Source organism: Plectropomus leopardus, chromosome 11, assembly GCF_026936395.1.
Source record: "Plectropomus leopardus strain MGB_pleo_1.0 chromosome 11, ASM2693639v1, whole genome shotgun sequence".
NCBI lineage: Eukaryota > Metazoa > Chordata > Actinopteri > Perciformes > Serranidae > Plectropomus > Plectropomus leopardus.
The window spans coordinates 11348444-11366746 of NC_142186.1; the positions used below are offsets into that span (position 1 = coordinate 11348444).

The 18303-nt window shown below is 39.6% G+C and overlaps 1 protein-coding gene across 5 annotated transcripts in view; it reads left to right on the forward strand.

The window, feature by feature from the left end:
- Positions 1-18303, forward strand: part of ulk4 (unc-51 like kinase 4) — a 93923-nt gene that overhangs the window by 47071 nt on the left and 28549 nt on the right. For all 5 annotated transcript variants that reach the window (XM_088084016.1, XM_088084018.1, XM_042489922.2 and 2 more), the window contains 6 exons: positions 453-547; positions 3622-3673; positions 5384-5588; positions 7004-7096; positions 12932-12980; positions 15658-15763. In XM_088084016.1, the coding sequence (XP_087940142.1) occupies positions 453-547; positions 3622-3673; positions 5384-5588; positions 7004-7096; positions 12932-12980; positions 15658-15763 (600 nt within the window). The remainder of the gene's footprint in view (positions 1-452; positions 548-3621; positions 3674-5383; positions 5589-7003; positions 7097-12931; positions 12981-15657; positions 15764-18303) is intronic.

Here is an 18303-nt window from a genome sequence, read left to right on the forward strand (position 1 = left end):
AGCTAACAAAAACACAACAACCTTTATAATAACATAATTCTATTATAATTCCTACACACTGGTCCATTACATTAAATAAAGACTAAATGTAATGAATGAAGCATTTTTGCAGTTGAAAAACAGGATCATTTTGTAAGACTTTTTTTTCATATCAAGTTTTGTTTTTAAGGCTATACAAACACTCTTAGGTCATCCTTATATCATAAGAAAAATGTATTAATATGTGAAAGATACATTCAGCTGTGAGGAGACAGTGTACATAGTGCACAGTACATGGAGGAACTCAGGGACTTTAGTGCCTTGCTCAAAGGCAACAATATCAACAACACTCACAAATGGTATTCACATAACCATCTCTGCAGGGAGCTCAGTTCCTGGTCAGCCTGCGGGTCATTATTCGCTTTTACTGAGGTGATGATGCAGTAGATCTGAATATTTGATTTTTCCATTAGGTGCTGCAGTGTGTGAGGAATTGATCAGGACATCTCTGTCCATCGTGGAAATCCTGAGTCAGCACCATGCCCTCATCACTCCACATCACAGTGCTGTTAGTATGCAAGCAAGCAAATATGCAACTAACTTCCTGTCGGTCCACCTGATACAGCACTAACTGAATGTTTGTGTTTGCATGACTGTCTGTGTGATTGACAGAGTGTCTGCAGAGAGTTAAGTAAAGAAATAGAGGATGGGACTTGTAATTATCTCAGTATCCTGTAATACTTCTGCAACTGCCAGATATCTACCATACATTTTTTACCGTTTACTCATTAAGTTGTTTTTCTGTGATAGAAAGCTTGCCGTAAACAAGTGAGGGCTCCAAGAATTGTATAAAAGGTGTATGTTTAAGTGTCCCCATGAATATCTCTAGTTTTTGTCTGTTTCCTGGTTTTATATTCAGCGTGTATCTTCCAGTCTACTAAACCTGTCTATTAGTGGGCAGAGGACAGAGGGTGCACGATTAGGCAAGACACTAATCAACTATTGAACCAACAGAGTCTCATCAGGTGTGTGTGTGTGTGTGTGTGTGTGTGTGTGTGTGTGTGTGTGTGTGTGTGTGTGTGTGTGTGTGTGTGTGCGTGCGTGCGTGCGTGTGCGTGTGCGTGTGTGCATGTCTGAATGATCGTACGTGTATGTGCATAGAATAGGCCGATGAGATTGTGTTTAATGACTATTGACGTATGGAAGTGGAGAGCAGCAGGAAGCAGACAGGATTGAGGGCGAGAAAAGAAAAGAGATGAGGAATAGAGGAAAGGAGCAAAAGAGGAGGTTTGCTGCTGCTGATAGTCAATAACACAGGAAGACACTTTAATTACCACCAGCCAGCTCCGATTAACTTTTATTGCCCACTGGACAAGGACACTCATGTTTGAGTTAGTTTACGTCTAAACAGTTACAGCACTCCATAGGTTACACACACTTGATACAGACCTTTTAAAAATCTGAACTAACAGCTGTCAACAAATCCAATTTTAAATATATATAATAGACTTCAGTCTCTGAGCATGATGTTATCACACTAAATGTGCTTTCAGCCACAAAGGTTTGTTCATTACTTCTTGTTATGTTAGCATATTTTAAAATTCAGAATCAAAGGCCAAGTGTTAAACTTTTATTTAAAACAGAGGATTAAAACTTTTATCTCTAAAAGAGGGCAACATGGTTATGATTCAGTACATAGAGAACAACACTAAACACTAAGTAGCAATTAAGTAGTTACAGGAGAAGTGGTCTGATGGGTGTACTGGTATCACTATTTCACCTTTTTTTCTGATTTCTTTGGCACTTTCTTTGAAATTATAGGCCATTTTTTCATAACTCCACACTTGCTGAGAAACCTTACACCAAACCAGCAAAATATTATAAATATCTTGCAAAAGCAAACTATGTTTGCAAAACTATTTAAACTCTTGGGAAAAAATGTGATTTTGCATCCATACAGTACATACAAAAAATTATTTGAATAAGCAGTAGAAATAAAACACGTGTGCCTTTTTTTTTCCTTTTTCTGTATGCAGGGCATAGCAGTTTGTAAGCAGTTTGTACATGTGAAGTACAGTGTGTCAAATTACAGAGTGTAAAGCAGAGAACATTCATTCAGTTTGGCACACAACTGGTAAATGCATTGGCTAAAAGTGCTCATGGTTTCACAGATAGTGCTTCAAGAGTCACTATTTAAGCATTCAGAAAATAACTGTTAACAGTATTAAATTAAGTTAATTAGGACGTTGAGTTTGTTGCTTTGGCAAATAGAAAAAAAAAACACCATCATGTTTGCAAATGGCATTGCAGCAAAAATTATTCAGTCTTTTTGCAAGGCCAAGATATATAGAGCATCTTTATAGACTATTGTCCGTATCTAACAGCTGCATGCTAACTAAAGCCTGTTTGTCTGTGAATTAAATATATGAATTAGCTTTAGCACAGCAGTTATGTTATTAAAAAAGCAGTGCACTGCCTAATTAATGATATACATATGAGGTTTGTTTACCACAAGAAACAGAAGTAGAATTTCAGGAAACCAGCTGTTGCCTGTTATTTTCAAATGGTAAAGGGGAGAAATGAAAGGTATATGCTACATTTCATTATCTCTAGTCCTGTGAGAATACAGGTGAAATGTCTGTGAAGCAAAGCAAAGAAAATTAATCTTGTTACAACTGTTGTGATAGGAAAAACTTTTTTTCTTTTCTTTCTTTTTTGGCACAACTTGTACAATAGGTAGCGGGGTAACTAGGTAAGAGATCAAAAACAGAAAATGAGGAAAAGAAAGGATTTCAGATAGTGAGGGGATATGTCACCCATAGTTCACAGTTCAGATAAATTGCACCAAGCCTTTTGTCCACACACACTCTATCCAGTCTTTTGATGGTTGTGATATTAATACACACACCATTAAGTGCTGGACAACATCCTTTGTAGTTTCCTCACTCTGGCTTTCAATGTAATGACCTCACACACACTCACTCAGCATTAGTGTTGTTTCTATGGTAATATTTGTAATCATGCAAATTCATGCAATGCAGATTCATGCCTAAATAAGGACTTTGACAGTTACGAAAGTACATTTGTGTGTGTGTGTTTGATCAAAGAGATCATTCAGCAGTGCATTTCCATAGTAATTTGATCCTCTGTGACAGTGGCCTGTGTGGTTTATGTCCACTGAATTAATATAGTACAGTGTCTCCTATTCAGTTCAATCTAAAAATATATCCTGTTTTCAGATTTGCTGTATATTAAGTAGTTTTCCAGAGGAAAGGCGGAAATTGCTTTTGTTGATATACCTTTTTCTCTTTCAAATGAGAAACCACAAAACCAAAATGCACTATTGATAATATATATACTGTTTATCATCAGTAGCGAGACTGAATGTGACCTTTTACCTATAAAATCCCTCAGCACATTGACAACGATTTTGCTGGTACATTTTCTGCAAGTGATTTTTTTTTCCTGCTACAGAATTTCAGTCCATTTTCACCTGAGTTGTTTCATGGCACTGAGACATTATCTGCACATGAATTTAAATAACACCAAATATGTAATCAGCTTCCTACAGAGAATCCTGATCAAGGAACAATGCTGTGTGAGATGTGTAAAGTTTCTTTTGTCTATGTTTGTCTCTTAAAGGTTGTGGAGTCCATCCTGCCTCCTCTGACAACACTGGCTTTCAGCAGAAATGGTAAGATAGACAGAGGGTGATTTTTGAGAAAGGGAAGAGGGAGGAGATGTGGAAATTGAGGCAAATGTCAGAGTGAGTGAGTAAGAAAAAGAACCAGAGGAAATGGCAAATGGGGAAAGAGTAGCAAAGAAAGTTAAGAAAGATCGGGGCGATTTAAGCTAAATACTTATGTGCTTACCATGCAACCACCAGTTTCTCCAAGTAAAATGATGTCCTTGTTTTGTGTGGGACATTGATCCTTTGTTTCCTCTTTACTTGTTATCATGATGTTTGGAAAGAGCTCAAGTCCAGCTCTGAGCCTACCTGTATGTTGGTGTGCTAGTATCTAAGTATATGTACTACCTACTATAATGTTTATACTATTGCACTCTCTTATTGATGTAACTTGTTTGGCATGGCTTTTATTAAATTCGCCTTTTTTGGTTATTTTTTAAAAAAAAAAATTATGATTCCGCGCTGGTGACAGCCCTGGTCAGAGACATTATATTTTTAGATTGTCAGTCCATCCCATTCTCATGAACGCAATATCACAAGAACGCCTTGAGGGGATTAGCTCAAATTTAGCAAAAACATCCACTTGGACACAGCAATGATGAGAGTTCATTGATGAGATTTTTAGTGGTCAAACGTCACTTTGACCTGACAGAGCATGTCTGAAGTTTTCACATGCTAATTATCACTACATTTCCCACAAATGTCGAATAGAATATTTTTTTAAAAAAATGATGGCATTTAATACCCAAAGGTGAAAGGTCAACTTCACTGTGACATCATATTGCTCTGCAAAAACACTTTCCCAGCAATTATTCAACATCACAGCTCAGAAACAGAAGGGGATACATCTGGTTGGTTAATGAATTGCTGACACTAATCTTGAAACTTTGGTGATTGTATGGATCTTCAGTGCTAGCAGGTTGAAGATGTATGTAAAGCATCCATGTTTTGCCAAATAATACACTAATACCATTTTTTTTAAAGATTATTTTTGGGGTTATTTTCTCTTTATTTGTAGGACAGCTTGAGAGAGACAGGAAAGGTAGGATAGAGAGGGGATTATGACATGTGGCAAAGGGCCACAAGCTGTACACGAACCGGGGCCGCTGCATAAGCCTGAGGCATGTGGAGTGCACACTCTACCCAGTGAGCTAGAAGTTGCCCCACTAATGGCATTTTACCATTTTTTTTAATTGCTTCAGAGTCTTCTATATATTAAACTGATCTGAACAAACATGGATATAAACTGCAACTTGACTGGCTTCAAGTAAAAAACATTAATGTTCATACACCAAATAAGTCAAAACATGTCACTGAACATCTTTTTCTCTCAGTCTTGAGTTCCACTGACATCCTAAAGTTGAATCTTGTATTTTGGCATAAGCGCTGACTCTAAATCAACATATTTCTAGAAAATAATAGTCATATGATGTTACACTGGGCAGCACAGTGGCTTTGTGGTTAGCACTGTTGCCTCACAGCAAGAGGGTCCTTGGTTCAAATCCCAGTTGGAACAGGATTCTGTGCGGAGTTTGCATGTTCTCCCCGTGTCTGCGTGGGTTCCCTCCAGGGTCTCCAGCTTCCTTCCTCCCACAACTAAAAGACTTTCTTACAGCCAAGATGTAGCCAAAAGCTACTACTGACTAGTGACACACACAGTGAAGACTTCTTGTACATTGTATATATTGATACTCTCTTTCTGTGTGTGTGCTCCAGTGGAGTGGTCTGTGTTTGTTTTGAGGGTGCTGTCCGAACTCAGTCTTGTCCTGCTGGTCCAGGAGAGTGATGGAACGGAGGATGAGGAGGAGACAGAGGAAAAGAGAGAGAGAAGAGAGGAAGGAGGAAGGACAGCGAAAGGAGGAGATGATGGAAGCTCTTGTGATGAGATCTCAGCTCTTATCATCAAATCTCTGCTTCCAAGGTTGGTTGGACTCCTACTAAATATCAGCTTGAGAGTGTTTCTGGTGTTCTCCTTTATATTTAGTTTCAGTTGGAACAGAAAAGAGTTATAGGTTTTCTGAGTGGCATTTTTAACATAAATGCAATGTTACCAAATTGATTGTGATGCATAAGATAAGAAATGTAATGTAAATAAGACCATCTTTGAAATGATTCCCATCCTCTGTTTTGTACCAGTGGTTTAGTTTTTTATTCATTTAACCTTTATTTAACTAGATTGGTCCCATTGAGACAAAGAATCTCTTTACCAAGGGAGATCTGGCCAAGACAGTCAGCAGTGAGAACACAAAGTTGCAGACTGAGACGCAAAGGGAGACAAAATACAATTCACAGGCACTACAATTTGCATTAAAAGAGAACTATCTATGAGTCAAAAGTATTGTCATCAATAATCCTTATAATTTTTTAAAATCCTTCAGTCCCTCTTTTACAACTTTGACAGTGCTCCATGAAGTTCTACTTGGCCAATGGCTTATGCAAGTGCCACACTTGTTTGGTAAAATTCTAGATGTAAATTGACACAATATTCAAGCCAAAACAGCAGGAATACAGTGGTCAAAAATAATTTAAACTTTTGTAGCTCAGTAACACTAGGTGATAGTGCCGGAGCTCAGTAAGTAAGGCCCTGATTTCTTGAAATAAAACAGGTATATCTACCTGTCATTTTATGATGATTAACTCATTTTCTTGGGGTTTATTAACAGGCAACAGTCTGTTATGGATACCAGTAATTTGGTAAATAGTTATGATACTTTTAGCACTTTAAAATGGAATATTTAGAGTATTTTGTGTCTTGTGTCCTGCCTCTGTGGGTTCACGCCACATTCTTGTCAGATACAGCAAACTGACAAGCATCTGTCTTTATGAGTGTTGGCATCACATGAGCTCACAATCTGTGGAGAGCAGAGACAGACAAATGCAGTTTGCAGAAGTTCATATCATGACAGAGTAAGAAAAATACAAAATAGACGTTGACATTCATGGTCTGTTTTTCTCACTTTTCTTCATTCCCTCTATGTGGATCTATAATGTCTCATCCTATACCATTATTATTTATATCTGTCTTTTTAAAATGTTCCTCTCTCTCATGGTTGCCTGGTGTGTTACCTCTTGTTCACCTTTAGTTCCACCCCCGTTTCTCCTCCTCACACTCACATCTCCCCTCTTTGCTTCTCAAATTCTCTCCTCTGCTCCTCTTCCCACATTTCCCTTTTTTGCTCTGTCTCCTATTATAACTCTAGTTCTCCCCTCCCCCTCCTCTCCACCCCTCTCCCCAGATCTGTTCCAGTTTACACTCTGTTACTAATGATCAGAACAGTACATTAATTATTCACACTATGAAAGCCAAATGTTGTACTCGTGCATGTTTGTGTCTAGGTATGAGTCTCTTCTTCGAGCAGCAGAGCCCATCCCGCTCTACGCATTCAAACTGCTGGTATCGATGACTGAAAACAGCACGCACATCTGCAGGTACTGCGCACACACGCACGCAATTAGTCACACATTTCAATTATACACACACACACACAACAAGACTCTATTGAGGCATGGTAACACCAAAATACAACCTTATTGTACCTTACAGTATTGTCCCAAGTTCTATTTAAGGGACCGTTCACCCCAAAATAAAAAAATATGTTTTCCTCTTACCTTAACTGCTAGTTATTAATCTGGATTGTTTTGATGTGAGTTGCAGAATGTTGCAGTTATAAGTCGTAGAGATGCTTGCCTTCTCTCCAATATCATGGAACTAGATAGCACTCGGTGTGTGATGTTCAAAGCGCCAAAAATGTATTTGAAAAGCTCAACAGTAATGTCTCTTTTTCAGAAATCATGATCCAGTTACTCAAGGTAATCCGCAGACCTTGTTGTAAGCAGTTTTATATAGGAACTATTTTTTTTTCTGCCAAACTACACCCACCAACTGTATTACTGCACAGAAGAGGTGTGCATCTAATGCTAGCTCACCTAGCATCACTGAGCTAACTTATACATTTCAGCTAAGAGGACAACAATAATGTTTACATCTTACACTGTCACAAGCACAGGCCTCTCATCCATGAGTAGGTGTTTGCTTTCCACGTGCTAAATCACAAGCGGAGTGCTTTCTAGTTCCATTGTATTGGAGAGAAGTCAGACATATCTCCAAAATATGTACTTTTGATTTTGAACTGTCCCTTTAACTTGAAAAAGTTCATTGGAGAGTAGAGAAGACTGTGTATTTGATTTTAGGTGTACAGTATGTTGTATGTAGTATACAGTATATTTGTTAACTGGAGATACTTTTGGCTCCACCATTCTGTTTTTATCCAAGACCAACCTTCAGTAGTGTCGAAGTGTTTTGCAGTCCAAGCAGACACACACACAAATACACACAGGCACATTTTAGGTGCTCTATGTGTAATGTTTTAATGCCAAGGCCAGTCATTCCCAGTTCAGCTCTGTGAATCACTACTAGCTGTTTTTTATTCAAAACCACACACACACACACGGATAAATTCACAAACACACTCACACTTACTATTTGCAGTGATCTCCTTCACCCCTCTTAAAGCCAGTGTTTTTTACATTAGTAATCAGTTTAGTGGCAGACATGAGGTGCTGTATCAGCCAAGATGCGTAAAGACCTGACATATTGTGCTGATACATCTTTGCACACCAGCTACTCCTGAAGAGCTTTGTGAAAAGTGTACTGCACACTCTTTAAATACATGACACCAAGACAAAATTATTGCTGGCGTTAAAGTAAAATTCACTACTGCATAATGTCGAGAGTGAATCGCTATTCAGGAATTTAAAAACATATCTTGAGTAGGCAGTCATCTGACTCCAAAATAAAAAGAGTTAATGATGTGTTTTCTGGTTTAGTTGCATGGGGAAACTGCTGATAGTCTAAACATAAGATGACTCACCTGCGTGTGTGTGTGTGTGCGCGCGCGTGTGTGTGTGTTTGCAATTGCTCCTGCGTGTGCTGATATATATGTGTTTGATAGATGTGTTCTGACAGCAGCTGTCAGTAAGTCTTGATTCTCTGGTCATCTGTCTTCTTTTTTCAGCTGTTGACAGAAACAGAAAGTGAGGCTGAAAAAAGAGGAGGATGCAGGGAGAGACTGGGAAGTCACGAAGCGGATGGAGGGGTGGAAGGAAGGATAAGGAGGAAATAGAGACAGAGATTGAGTTAGTGGGGTAAAGGTAACATTGGGAAGGAGAGAAAATGTTGGCAAAGGGTAGGAGACAAGTATAGAGGGGATAACGTGTTTATGGATGAGGTAGCATGAATTGACCTGCATCACCTCATTGCTCGAAAGAGAAAGCAAGAAAAAGTAGGAGAGAAAAGGGTGCATTTTCATCCGTAGTTCTTTATTTCATCTCTCATCATTCAACACTAAGCATTACTTACTGTCTTACTGTCAGCAGGACAAAACAGAAGGTTATTCATGGAATAACCTTCTGTTTTGTCCTTCCTTCATTTCTTACCTTGCTTCCATCCACTTATTTTATCTACTTCAGCAGTACTAACTCAACAAACCTCTTATCGCTAATATCCCACTCTCCCTCCATCTCCATCCACCCCCCCAGCCCCTCCCAGAGTTCAGGGTTCACTCTCATAGCTGAATACGCCCCTACTTCCCTTATCAGTAATATTACCCCCTCTCGTCTCCATCCTTCTCTCCCTCCACCTCTCCTCATCCCCTTCCTTCCTTGACACAAGTAGATGGACGTGAACTTTTCAAATTGGTGTCAGCACTCTTCTCTCTACATCTCTGTTTTTCTCTCACTCTTCTTCCTCTGACATTATTAACAATATTTTACATTTTTTCCTCTGTCTCCCTCGTTTTCTTTCTCTCACCATCTCTAATTTATTAACATTAGTCCACATTTCTCTCTTTCTCGGTGCCCTCTCTCCACAACTCTCCCTCCATCGCTGCCGTTATACAATCAGAAATTAAATTGCCTGGGTCTTGGTTAGATAAGTGTGGCTATGAAGCCAGCCGAGCGGTAATTAGATGGTAAATTGGGGACATTAACGTTGGGAAGGCAGCCTGCTGTTTCTCTCTGCATTATCACAGCCCAGGCACACCTTCAAACAACTACATTTACTATGACCTTTAGCCAAAGAACCTTATGCTGTGTGGTTACATGTGTGAATGCCCAAGTATGTTTCAGTGTCCTCAGACGTGTCTTTCTCCCAAATGTGTGCTGATGTGGCTTTCACACCTAACAAGTATCAAGTAGTATTTTTCCCAGATTAACTGTTTTTTAGAAGTATCTTTATCTTAAGCAACTAATAACTGACTAGCAACTAGTCTATGTATATTTCTGTTCTTTTATCAGTATTTTACAGCTTGACATAGACTCAATCTTGCAAAACCATTACATCACCAAATTGTTGCAGACATTTGGACTCCTAAGTCTATAAGCACGAGAAAAGTGGAATCATTAAGTGTGAACAACACCAAGGTGGTCGTTTTCACATGCTAAAAGTCTGTAATTGCATCTAACAGCCTGTTTTACTGAGCTGTTCTCTGGGGTGAATGAATGCATGAGAACAATATTTTAAATTGTCCTTTAGATGATACAGTAACTCATTAAGGTGTGTCATTTGGGAATAATTGGACCATCCTCTGGGGAAGAACTTTCCAGTGACTGAAACGTTCTAATGCTAAAATATAATCTTCTGACTTGTTTATCTTTTCTCTTTTAATATATATAATAAAGGTTCGCTAACCTTTCAAAATCATCCAAGATGAAGCTTTTGAGCTCTAAGTGTAGCTGACAGCAGTCAATTTGAGTGGAGCAGAGGTTAATCTATCGTAGTGACTGTCCATAGTGTGATAGTTTTTATATTATCTATTATAAAGATAATGCTGATGATGTATGACTAATGTAGTCAGGATTGTCTCATCTGTGTTTGTTATTTTAGAGGCGATCTGTTGTGCTGTGGGTTGTTCAATGTCTGGTGTTGTGCGCTGTGTCTATTGATGTATGGCTGGTCGTTTAAAGGTGCTCCAGTTTATCATGTCGCGCTGGCCTGGCCTGTCCTCTCATCTCTCAGCCTGTCACCTTCCTAATGGGAGGCCATCCATCACATCTACAAACACAAACACAGACACGTACACAGTCAGACACACACACACACACACACACACACACACACACACACACACACACACACACATTTAACAGGCTTTACATCGGGAACAGATCTAAATATAAAGTGCATCATTGATCTCTGGATTTATTTATCATGGTTTGAAAAAAAACAGCTACTACAGAGAGATGATCAGTGTCCACAACTCCATATTTCTACAAGCCAACTGGTCCTACAGACAGTGAGTGTTCTCAGAATGACTGATGGAGATGAACACTGCTCATTTAAAAGGAAACATCTTTTTTAATGCATTTAAATACTGTTAGATCTGTAGTTCAGTGGTTTGCTGATTGCTGCAACATAGTTATGGGCTCACACAATAAGGAAACAAACAAAGAAGGAACTCATTCAAGGTAACATACATGGCTGAGTGTAAAGAGAATGGTTAAAGGGACAATTCACTCCAAATACTGCTGCTTTGTCACGCCCTTCGTGATGTGACATTGATGCCCCCCTAGCGTCTGTAGGGCTTCCAACTAACTTCAGCATAAAGCCTTTTGCATCAATATTTGACAATGAGAGCAACTGACATACTATATATGTTTTGAGAGAGTGTTGAGAACTGGTCAGTGTTGTTTCACTGTAACATTACACAATTCAACTACTTTACTGTGCAATGACGTTACTCATGTTACATGACAAATGTGCTAAATTTAACCCAAAATATGACCTTTTTTTATAAGCCTGACCTGAGGTTGTTTTGTCGCTAAACCTACATGCAACCTTTTTACAACATTGACCATGTGTAATAACGTACAGCTGTGTGTTGGTATGAGACGCACAGAGAAAAGCATTTGACAACTTGGCAAAGGGAATGAGTTGGATTTCTTCAACACTCAACAACTCACATCAAAACAATATAGACTGATCAATAGAACTAAAGGTAAGAGGAAAAGTATGCATTTTTGATTTTGGGGTGAATTGACACTTTTCTGTAAAAATTCCAATGTTTAAGTAGGTTGGTTGCATGAAAATTTTTGGTGTATGACCCCCTGAAGCCTGGAATTACTGCTTGGTCCAATAAATAAGTTTCTGTAATGGTGTGGGGAATATCCTCTCAAACCACATTAAGATAAAATAAAACTCGAATTGATTTCTGTGAAAAAAAGTAGGTTACAGGGCTGCAGCAAAAGTTATCAGATACAATGAGGAAAAGACTATACATCTCAACACACATATAGAACATAAAGTAGGATATTGACTGGAGAAAGAAAAACATTTAAGCGGGACAAAGGAAATGTAAAAAGTTATGTGGACTTGGTGGCAATTTGTTATTCTTTTTTGCTGACCAGATGCAATTCTTGCAGAACATCTGACTTTTATCAAATGAAGATGGCCTCCTGTTGATACACCATCGTTCTAAGATAGCTCGAAGGACATCACATAATCGAAAGTTCAGTCCTTCGTGTATGCTGCTGAAAAGTCTTAAGACAGGTTTCAATAAGTGGTCTGGTGCCTGCCAGACAAGCTATAAATCATAGTTAAAATGAAGACAGATTTTTAAATCAGTGGACAAGCTTTGTTACCTTCAGCATATTAACAACTGTCTGACTTCAGTTGGCTTTGTTCCAATGACAGCATGAATGCTTTCTTACACTCACAAGGTGTGTGTGTATATGTGTTGACACTGCAACCACACAGTAATTGGTTGCAAATCAAAGAACCTTAATCAGTAAGTGGACAGAATGCCATTACTGATATAGACATCCATCTCTCTGCCTCTCTCTTCTGCTCTCACAGCTTTTCTTCTAGTTTTTCACTGTGGATTCAGCCACATCACTCGTTTGTTTTCACTCATCTCCATTCGTTCCACTCCTCTCTCTCCCTACTTTCTCCCTCTTCAAATGTAATCTTCTCTTACCTTATCCTCTCCTTGACTCTCATCTCCCCTTTCCATGCCCTTCCCTTTCCTCCCTCACCTCCTCTCACTTCATCAGCTCTCATTGCGTCTCCTCAATTCCACTGGTACCAGACAGGAGTCGTTGTAGCAGAACTCCTACCTTAATGAAGATGAAACAGCCCAGTGTGTGCGCATGTGGCTCTGTGTGTGTATATGTGTGAACAGTGCAGTGAATTGCCTCTAAATTAAATACATTTCTCACCCTCGTCTTTCTACTTCTATCTCAATATGTGTTTTTCTCTTTCCTTTTCAGGTTGATTAAACACAGTAGGATTCTACCAACAGTCTTTCGTCTCATTATGGTAAGAGAACATCTTATTTAATCAATCAGTCAGTGACTCAGTTTAAGAGTCTTACAATCAGCTAATGAAACAATCTGTATTTATTTTAAGGTCTTTCTGTATCTTATTACAGCTCAGTCTTATCCTGCCCTCTTCTTTGTCTTTCCTCTCTTACTCGCTCCGTCTTACCCTTTTAAGTAAGTAGCTATGTAAATTAGTCTGAGCTGTGCTGACCTATTAGAGAGCTGGTGTAATTGACTGGCAGGTTAGCCATAGAGAGGAGGAGGGGTTAATAGAGTGAGAATATGGACTCCACTATTAAGATCCCACACAGATGCATACACACAAACACACAGCACTTGTCTGTTATCAGCGAAGCATAACAACGTTCCCAGTAAACAATTTATTTCACCTGACCCTTTTTGCATACACACAATCTAATGAACACACAAACAGTACAATCTGTTTTCAGCAAGCTAAAACACTTGTGCTGCAGCAAACAATTTATGGTTCATGCACACGCATACACACACTCACTCACTCACACACACACACACACACACACACACGCACACAGACTCACTAAATAATCAGTGTTCTGCATGGGTGCTTGTCCAGCTCCGACTAGCCGATGCAGAATGTTAAACACTGTTATCCAACAGCCTGATTAACTCTTCTCCTGATTGTTTACTCCTGTCTGAACCAGTCATGTCGGGATCCATTAGTGCCGTCTGTATTGCTCACGTTTGGATTGATTTATGCTGCCTGAAACACTGTGATCTGGATTGATTACACCTGCCACCGGTGATCACACTTGTCATGGAGAAACACACCTAATTGTATTTGTCTACATGATGAAGTAGTTCTGCTTCAGACATGAAAGGATGTCAGGAAACCGACTGACCATGTTTCTTTAACTGGTCGGTTGTTGTGCCTGAGGAGGCAGGGGACTGATCAGATGGAGTTGCAGTCAAATACTTTTATAAACCCTGCCCCAGTTATACAGTACATTCTGTAAATACACCACTAATACATGTTGAATGAGTTAAGGTACAGGACAGTGAGTCACTGAGTTAAAATACACTTTGGTTTCCTATTCTTCGTTGCTCTTTGTCAGGTTTTTGCTGCTTTAGTGATGCACATGATAATCATTTCATGGCTCATTAGTCCATAAAGATCAAAATAAATTAGCTTTGTCATTTACTATTTTTTTTTTGTTACTGACAGGCAGGTTGTCCTAGGTGTGAATTGATGTCATTGTCTTCAGCCTCAGGCTACTGCACATGATGAGTACCAGCCAGGCTTATCGGCCTGTACACAGATCACACTGATGCGCATAGACCCTGCAGGCAGAGCTGGTGTATCTCAGAGAGGATCAAATAGTGAAATGAGGGCAGGAGAGAGAAGGAGAAGTGAATTACTGCAGAGGAAGCAGACAATATTTTATATGGAGGAGATAGAGAAGAGGAAGACTGTAAGGAGAGAAAAAGCAGAGGAGGAGAAGGGAGTGGTTCAGGAGATAGGAGTAAGAGGAAAGTGGAGACTACAGTCTTGCTCTCTGTTCTCTTCAAAAATCAGTTCATTATCAAAGGTCACAACTACACCATCCTCTGATAGACTCAATTAATTTTATCCTTTGCTTAACACTGTGCCCCAGTAACAATTTTCACATTAGGCAGAATGTATGATTCTTCTCCGATAACATATCCTATTCTCATCTGTGCCTCCCATGTGATGTATAGGATATATATATAATATATAATATAGGACATAAAGTATTTAGGCAACTTACTCTGTATAAGTCAAGGCTACATAAACAAATAAACATGAGTAGTGTGGAGCTAATCTTCAAATTTTGGGTCTTGGTTCAAGTGCAACAAGTTTTTAGGGTATATTCAATGTGCTAAAAGATTTATGTTCTCAGAACAGATTCAAAGTCAATAATGGTGTGTTTGAGTTTGTATAACTGTAACCCTTTTCCCTCAAGGAAACACACACACAAACACACACACACACACACACACACACACACACACACACACACACACACACACACACACACACACACATTGTTATTTCTATACTTAAGTTGCTGAGTTATAATTTTAAAGGTGATTGGAGAGATTAACAGTGTTCCCTCTCGCTCTTATCCTCTTTGAATAGTGGTTGCAGCCATGGTTATTTGTACAAAAGCTGTATCTATTGCGTTTTAAGTTTAAGGCATGATAAAAGTCTGTAGCCAAAAAGTTGCTTCAGTGCTTAACAGTGTTCACCATGTGTTCACCAAGTTCACTACCTTACTTCTATTTCCATCATCTATCTTAAAGTTCCAGTGTCGGATTTAGGAGGATATTTTCGTGGAAATGGTGAACAATATTCCTAACTATGTTTCCATTAGTTTATAATCCAGAAACTAAGAATCATAGTGTTTTGTTTACCTTAGAATGAGCTTTTTATATCTACATATGGAGCTGGTTCTCTTCCACAGAATATACTATGTTGTGTCATCAGTTGCCTGGAACAAACAAACCAAACAGGGGCTTTAGATAGGGCCATTTGCATTTTCACAACAAACTAAATGGTTAATAGATAGTTGATGTAATAGAATCTACATAGAAAGCTTTGAGAGTGGAGTAATTATGGAATCTGATTTTTTTTAGCTGACCTGTAATCTAGCTATCCCTCTTAATTTCTGTAGGCAAACAGTAGTGATGTTACCAGTGGGCTGGTCCAGAATGCAGTCGCTTTGCTGTGTAATCTCAGTGGAGACACAGTCTTGGACCTGGAGCCACAATACCAACAAGGTATAGTATGTCTACATACATTATGCTTGAAGAGAATGAAGATTTAACTTTTCTCAGCATTGTAAAAAACAACAACCTTGTTTTGTACTGCCTCTTACACCAGTACAGTACTACTATTAGTGAGTGAGTTAAGTGAGTCCCAGAGGCCTGTCTGTCATTGACCCTGCTGCACCTACTGAGTGTCGATATCATGTATCTCTGCTGGCAGTAGTTATTGTCATTTTACTTGTTGACATCTTGTTTTCCCCAGCCTGCTGTTCTGCTGCAGCAAAATGCTTTTTTGGTCAACAACCTTGGCTGTGTGTGTGGGTATGTGTCTGTGTGTGTGTGTGTGTGTGTGTCTGCATGCACTTGCATGAGGCAAAGGCAATGCTTTTTGTCCTTCAGCTATGGTGAAACTCAATAATATAATAATATTAGAGTTTCCTGTTGATTGCAAGTGATTCCAGAGGGGGGAGTCAAATTTATGGTGTGTTTTCTCTTGGAACGAGGACATTTTCTAGAAGTTAGGTTGTTTTAGGACTATTTTATTTCCCATGAGCTAGTTTGGAATTAGGACTTAAACGAGATGGAAGAAATAGCAATGCAGTAAATTAAATACAGTAAATTAAAGATGCTTACAAGGAAACATTTATAAATACTGCTGCCTCTATATTTATCTGTGTGTGTGTGTCTGTCTGTCTGTCTGTCTGTCTGTCTGTGTGTGTGTGCATGCGCACGCCCGTATGCGTGTGTATGTGTGCATATGTAAATCTTTCAGGACCCACAGTTCAGTGCTGTAATTGCAACTCTCAGTGGCAATGAAAATGCACACAATAATACTTGCCTCCTCGAATTTCTATTTAGGACTATGGCTATTTCTCTCTCTTTCTGTCTTTCACTCATCATTTTGTGTCTCATTGTGTCTATCCATCTTTTGCTCTGCACCCACTGCCTCCCCAAAAACACCACCACCCCTATCAACCCTTCCTCTCCTTCTATTTCCATTGGGTCAGCAGTGCGGCAGTTCAGTAGTCAGCATCATTATCGTCCAATCAGCTCCCCTCTCAACAAGAAACTGTCAACCCAGCACTAATACTGGCCGGGCAATTAACGCTATCTTCCTCTCCTCTCCTCTCCTCTCCTCTCCTCTCCTCTTCTCTCCTCTCCTCTCCTCTCCTCTCCTCTCCTCTTCTCTCCTCACTGTATGAACTTCTTCCTCTCCTCTTGTCCCTCCTTCTCCTCTCCTCCTACCATCCACTATTCCAATCTCACATATTGCCCCATCATCTCCTCTTTTTCCTTCCCCCTGCTCCCATTTTCCCCTTCTCCCCTATCCTCTATTTTGGGCTCCCTTTTTATCTACTCCTCTCCTCTTTCTCCCCTTGCTTAGTTGTGGTTCACTCCAGATCAGTGTGGCGATGGCAAGAAAGAAGGGAGAGGGAGAGGAGGAAAGAAGAGGAGAAGGGAGAAAGCGTGTATAATTGGCTTTTTAAGGTGTGACAGAGAGAGGAGGGGAAGGGTGGTGTGTGAGCATGTATGTGTGAGTCTGTGTGTTTGTGCTTGTGTGTGTTAGGAGGAAATGAAATAGACAGTGAAGAAGAGCAAAATAGGGAGATAGTTTTTTTGTGCTTGTGTGAATGTATTTGTGCTTATGCTTCTGTGTATATGCGAGACAGAGAGGAGATGTGTGTGCGAATGTGGGGGGCGGTGGATGCAGGAGCGCCCAGTACGTGTGTGAGTGTGTGTAAGAGAGAGAGAGAGAGAGAGAGGAGATGAGGTTTATAATTGGGCAGATTTGCCTCCGACTGAGATAATACCCCCTGGGGAATGAAGACAGAGGGAGCAAAGAGAGAGAAAGGCAGAGATAGGGAGGGAGAATGGAACAAACAGAAAGAGAAAGAAGATGGCAAAAAAAGCATGAGAGAGAAGAGAGGGAAAAGATGACAGAGCCAGGAAAGCAAAATGGGAGGTAAAAAGGGTAGCAGAGAGGTGACAGAGAGGAAGAATGGGATACACAGGAAGAGAATGTGGTGCATTTGGGTGAGGAGATAGGGAGGAGGGATGGGATGATAGAGGAGAACATTTTAGGTTGAAGTTAGTGACAATTGGTGACAATTCTTAGTGACAAGAGATGGTTCCTAAACAAAGTTCTTTTTATTATTTTATATGATTGTGAATGTCTCAGTTTTAATTTGTGAACATGCAGCAGGCTAATTTAGAAACTCTAGCTTGTAATCTGATTGTTACATAAGGATTTGAAGCCTAAAGGTTCTCTGCTTAGAGTGAATTTGAGTCTCATTTTGCAGACACATCGACAAGCAGAGTGTGGGATTTGATTAGGAAATGGACACATCTAGAGCACACAATGCAGCAAAAGTTTCCCCCAAAAGTTCAGGAGTGTTTGTATCCGGATCAACCCCTGAGTCACAAGCCAATGCAAGCTTGTCTGGAAAGACAAACAGTATCAAACAGTATTCAGAACAGTATGAAGCCTCAGATTTTTGCAGACAGGGACTTCTTTTAAATACTAAGGGCATGTGTAATGTGAGTATTTGACA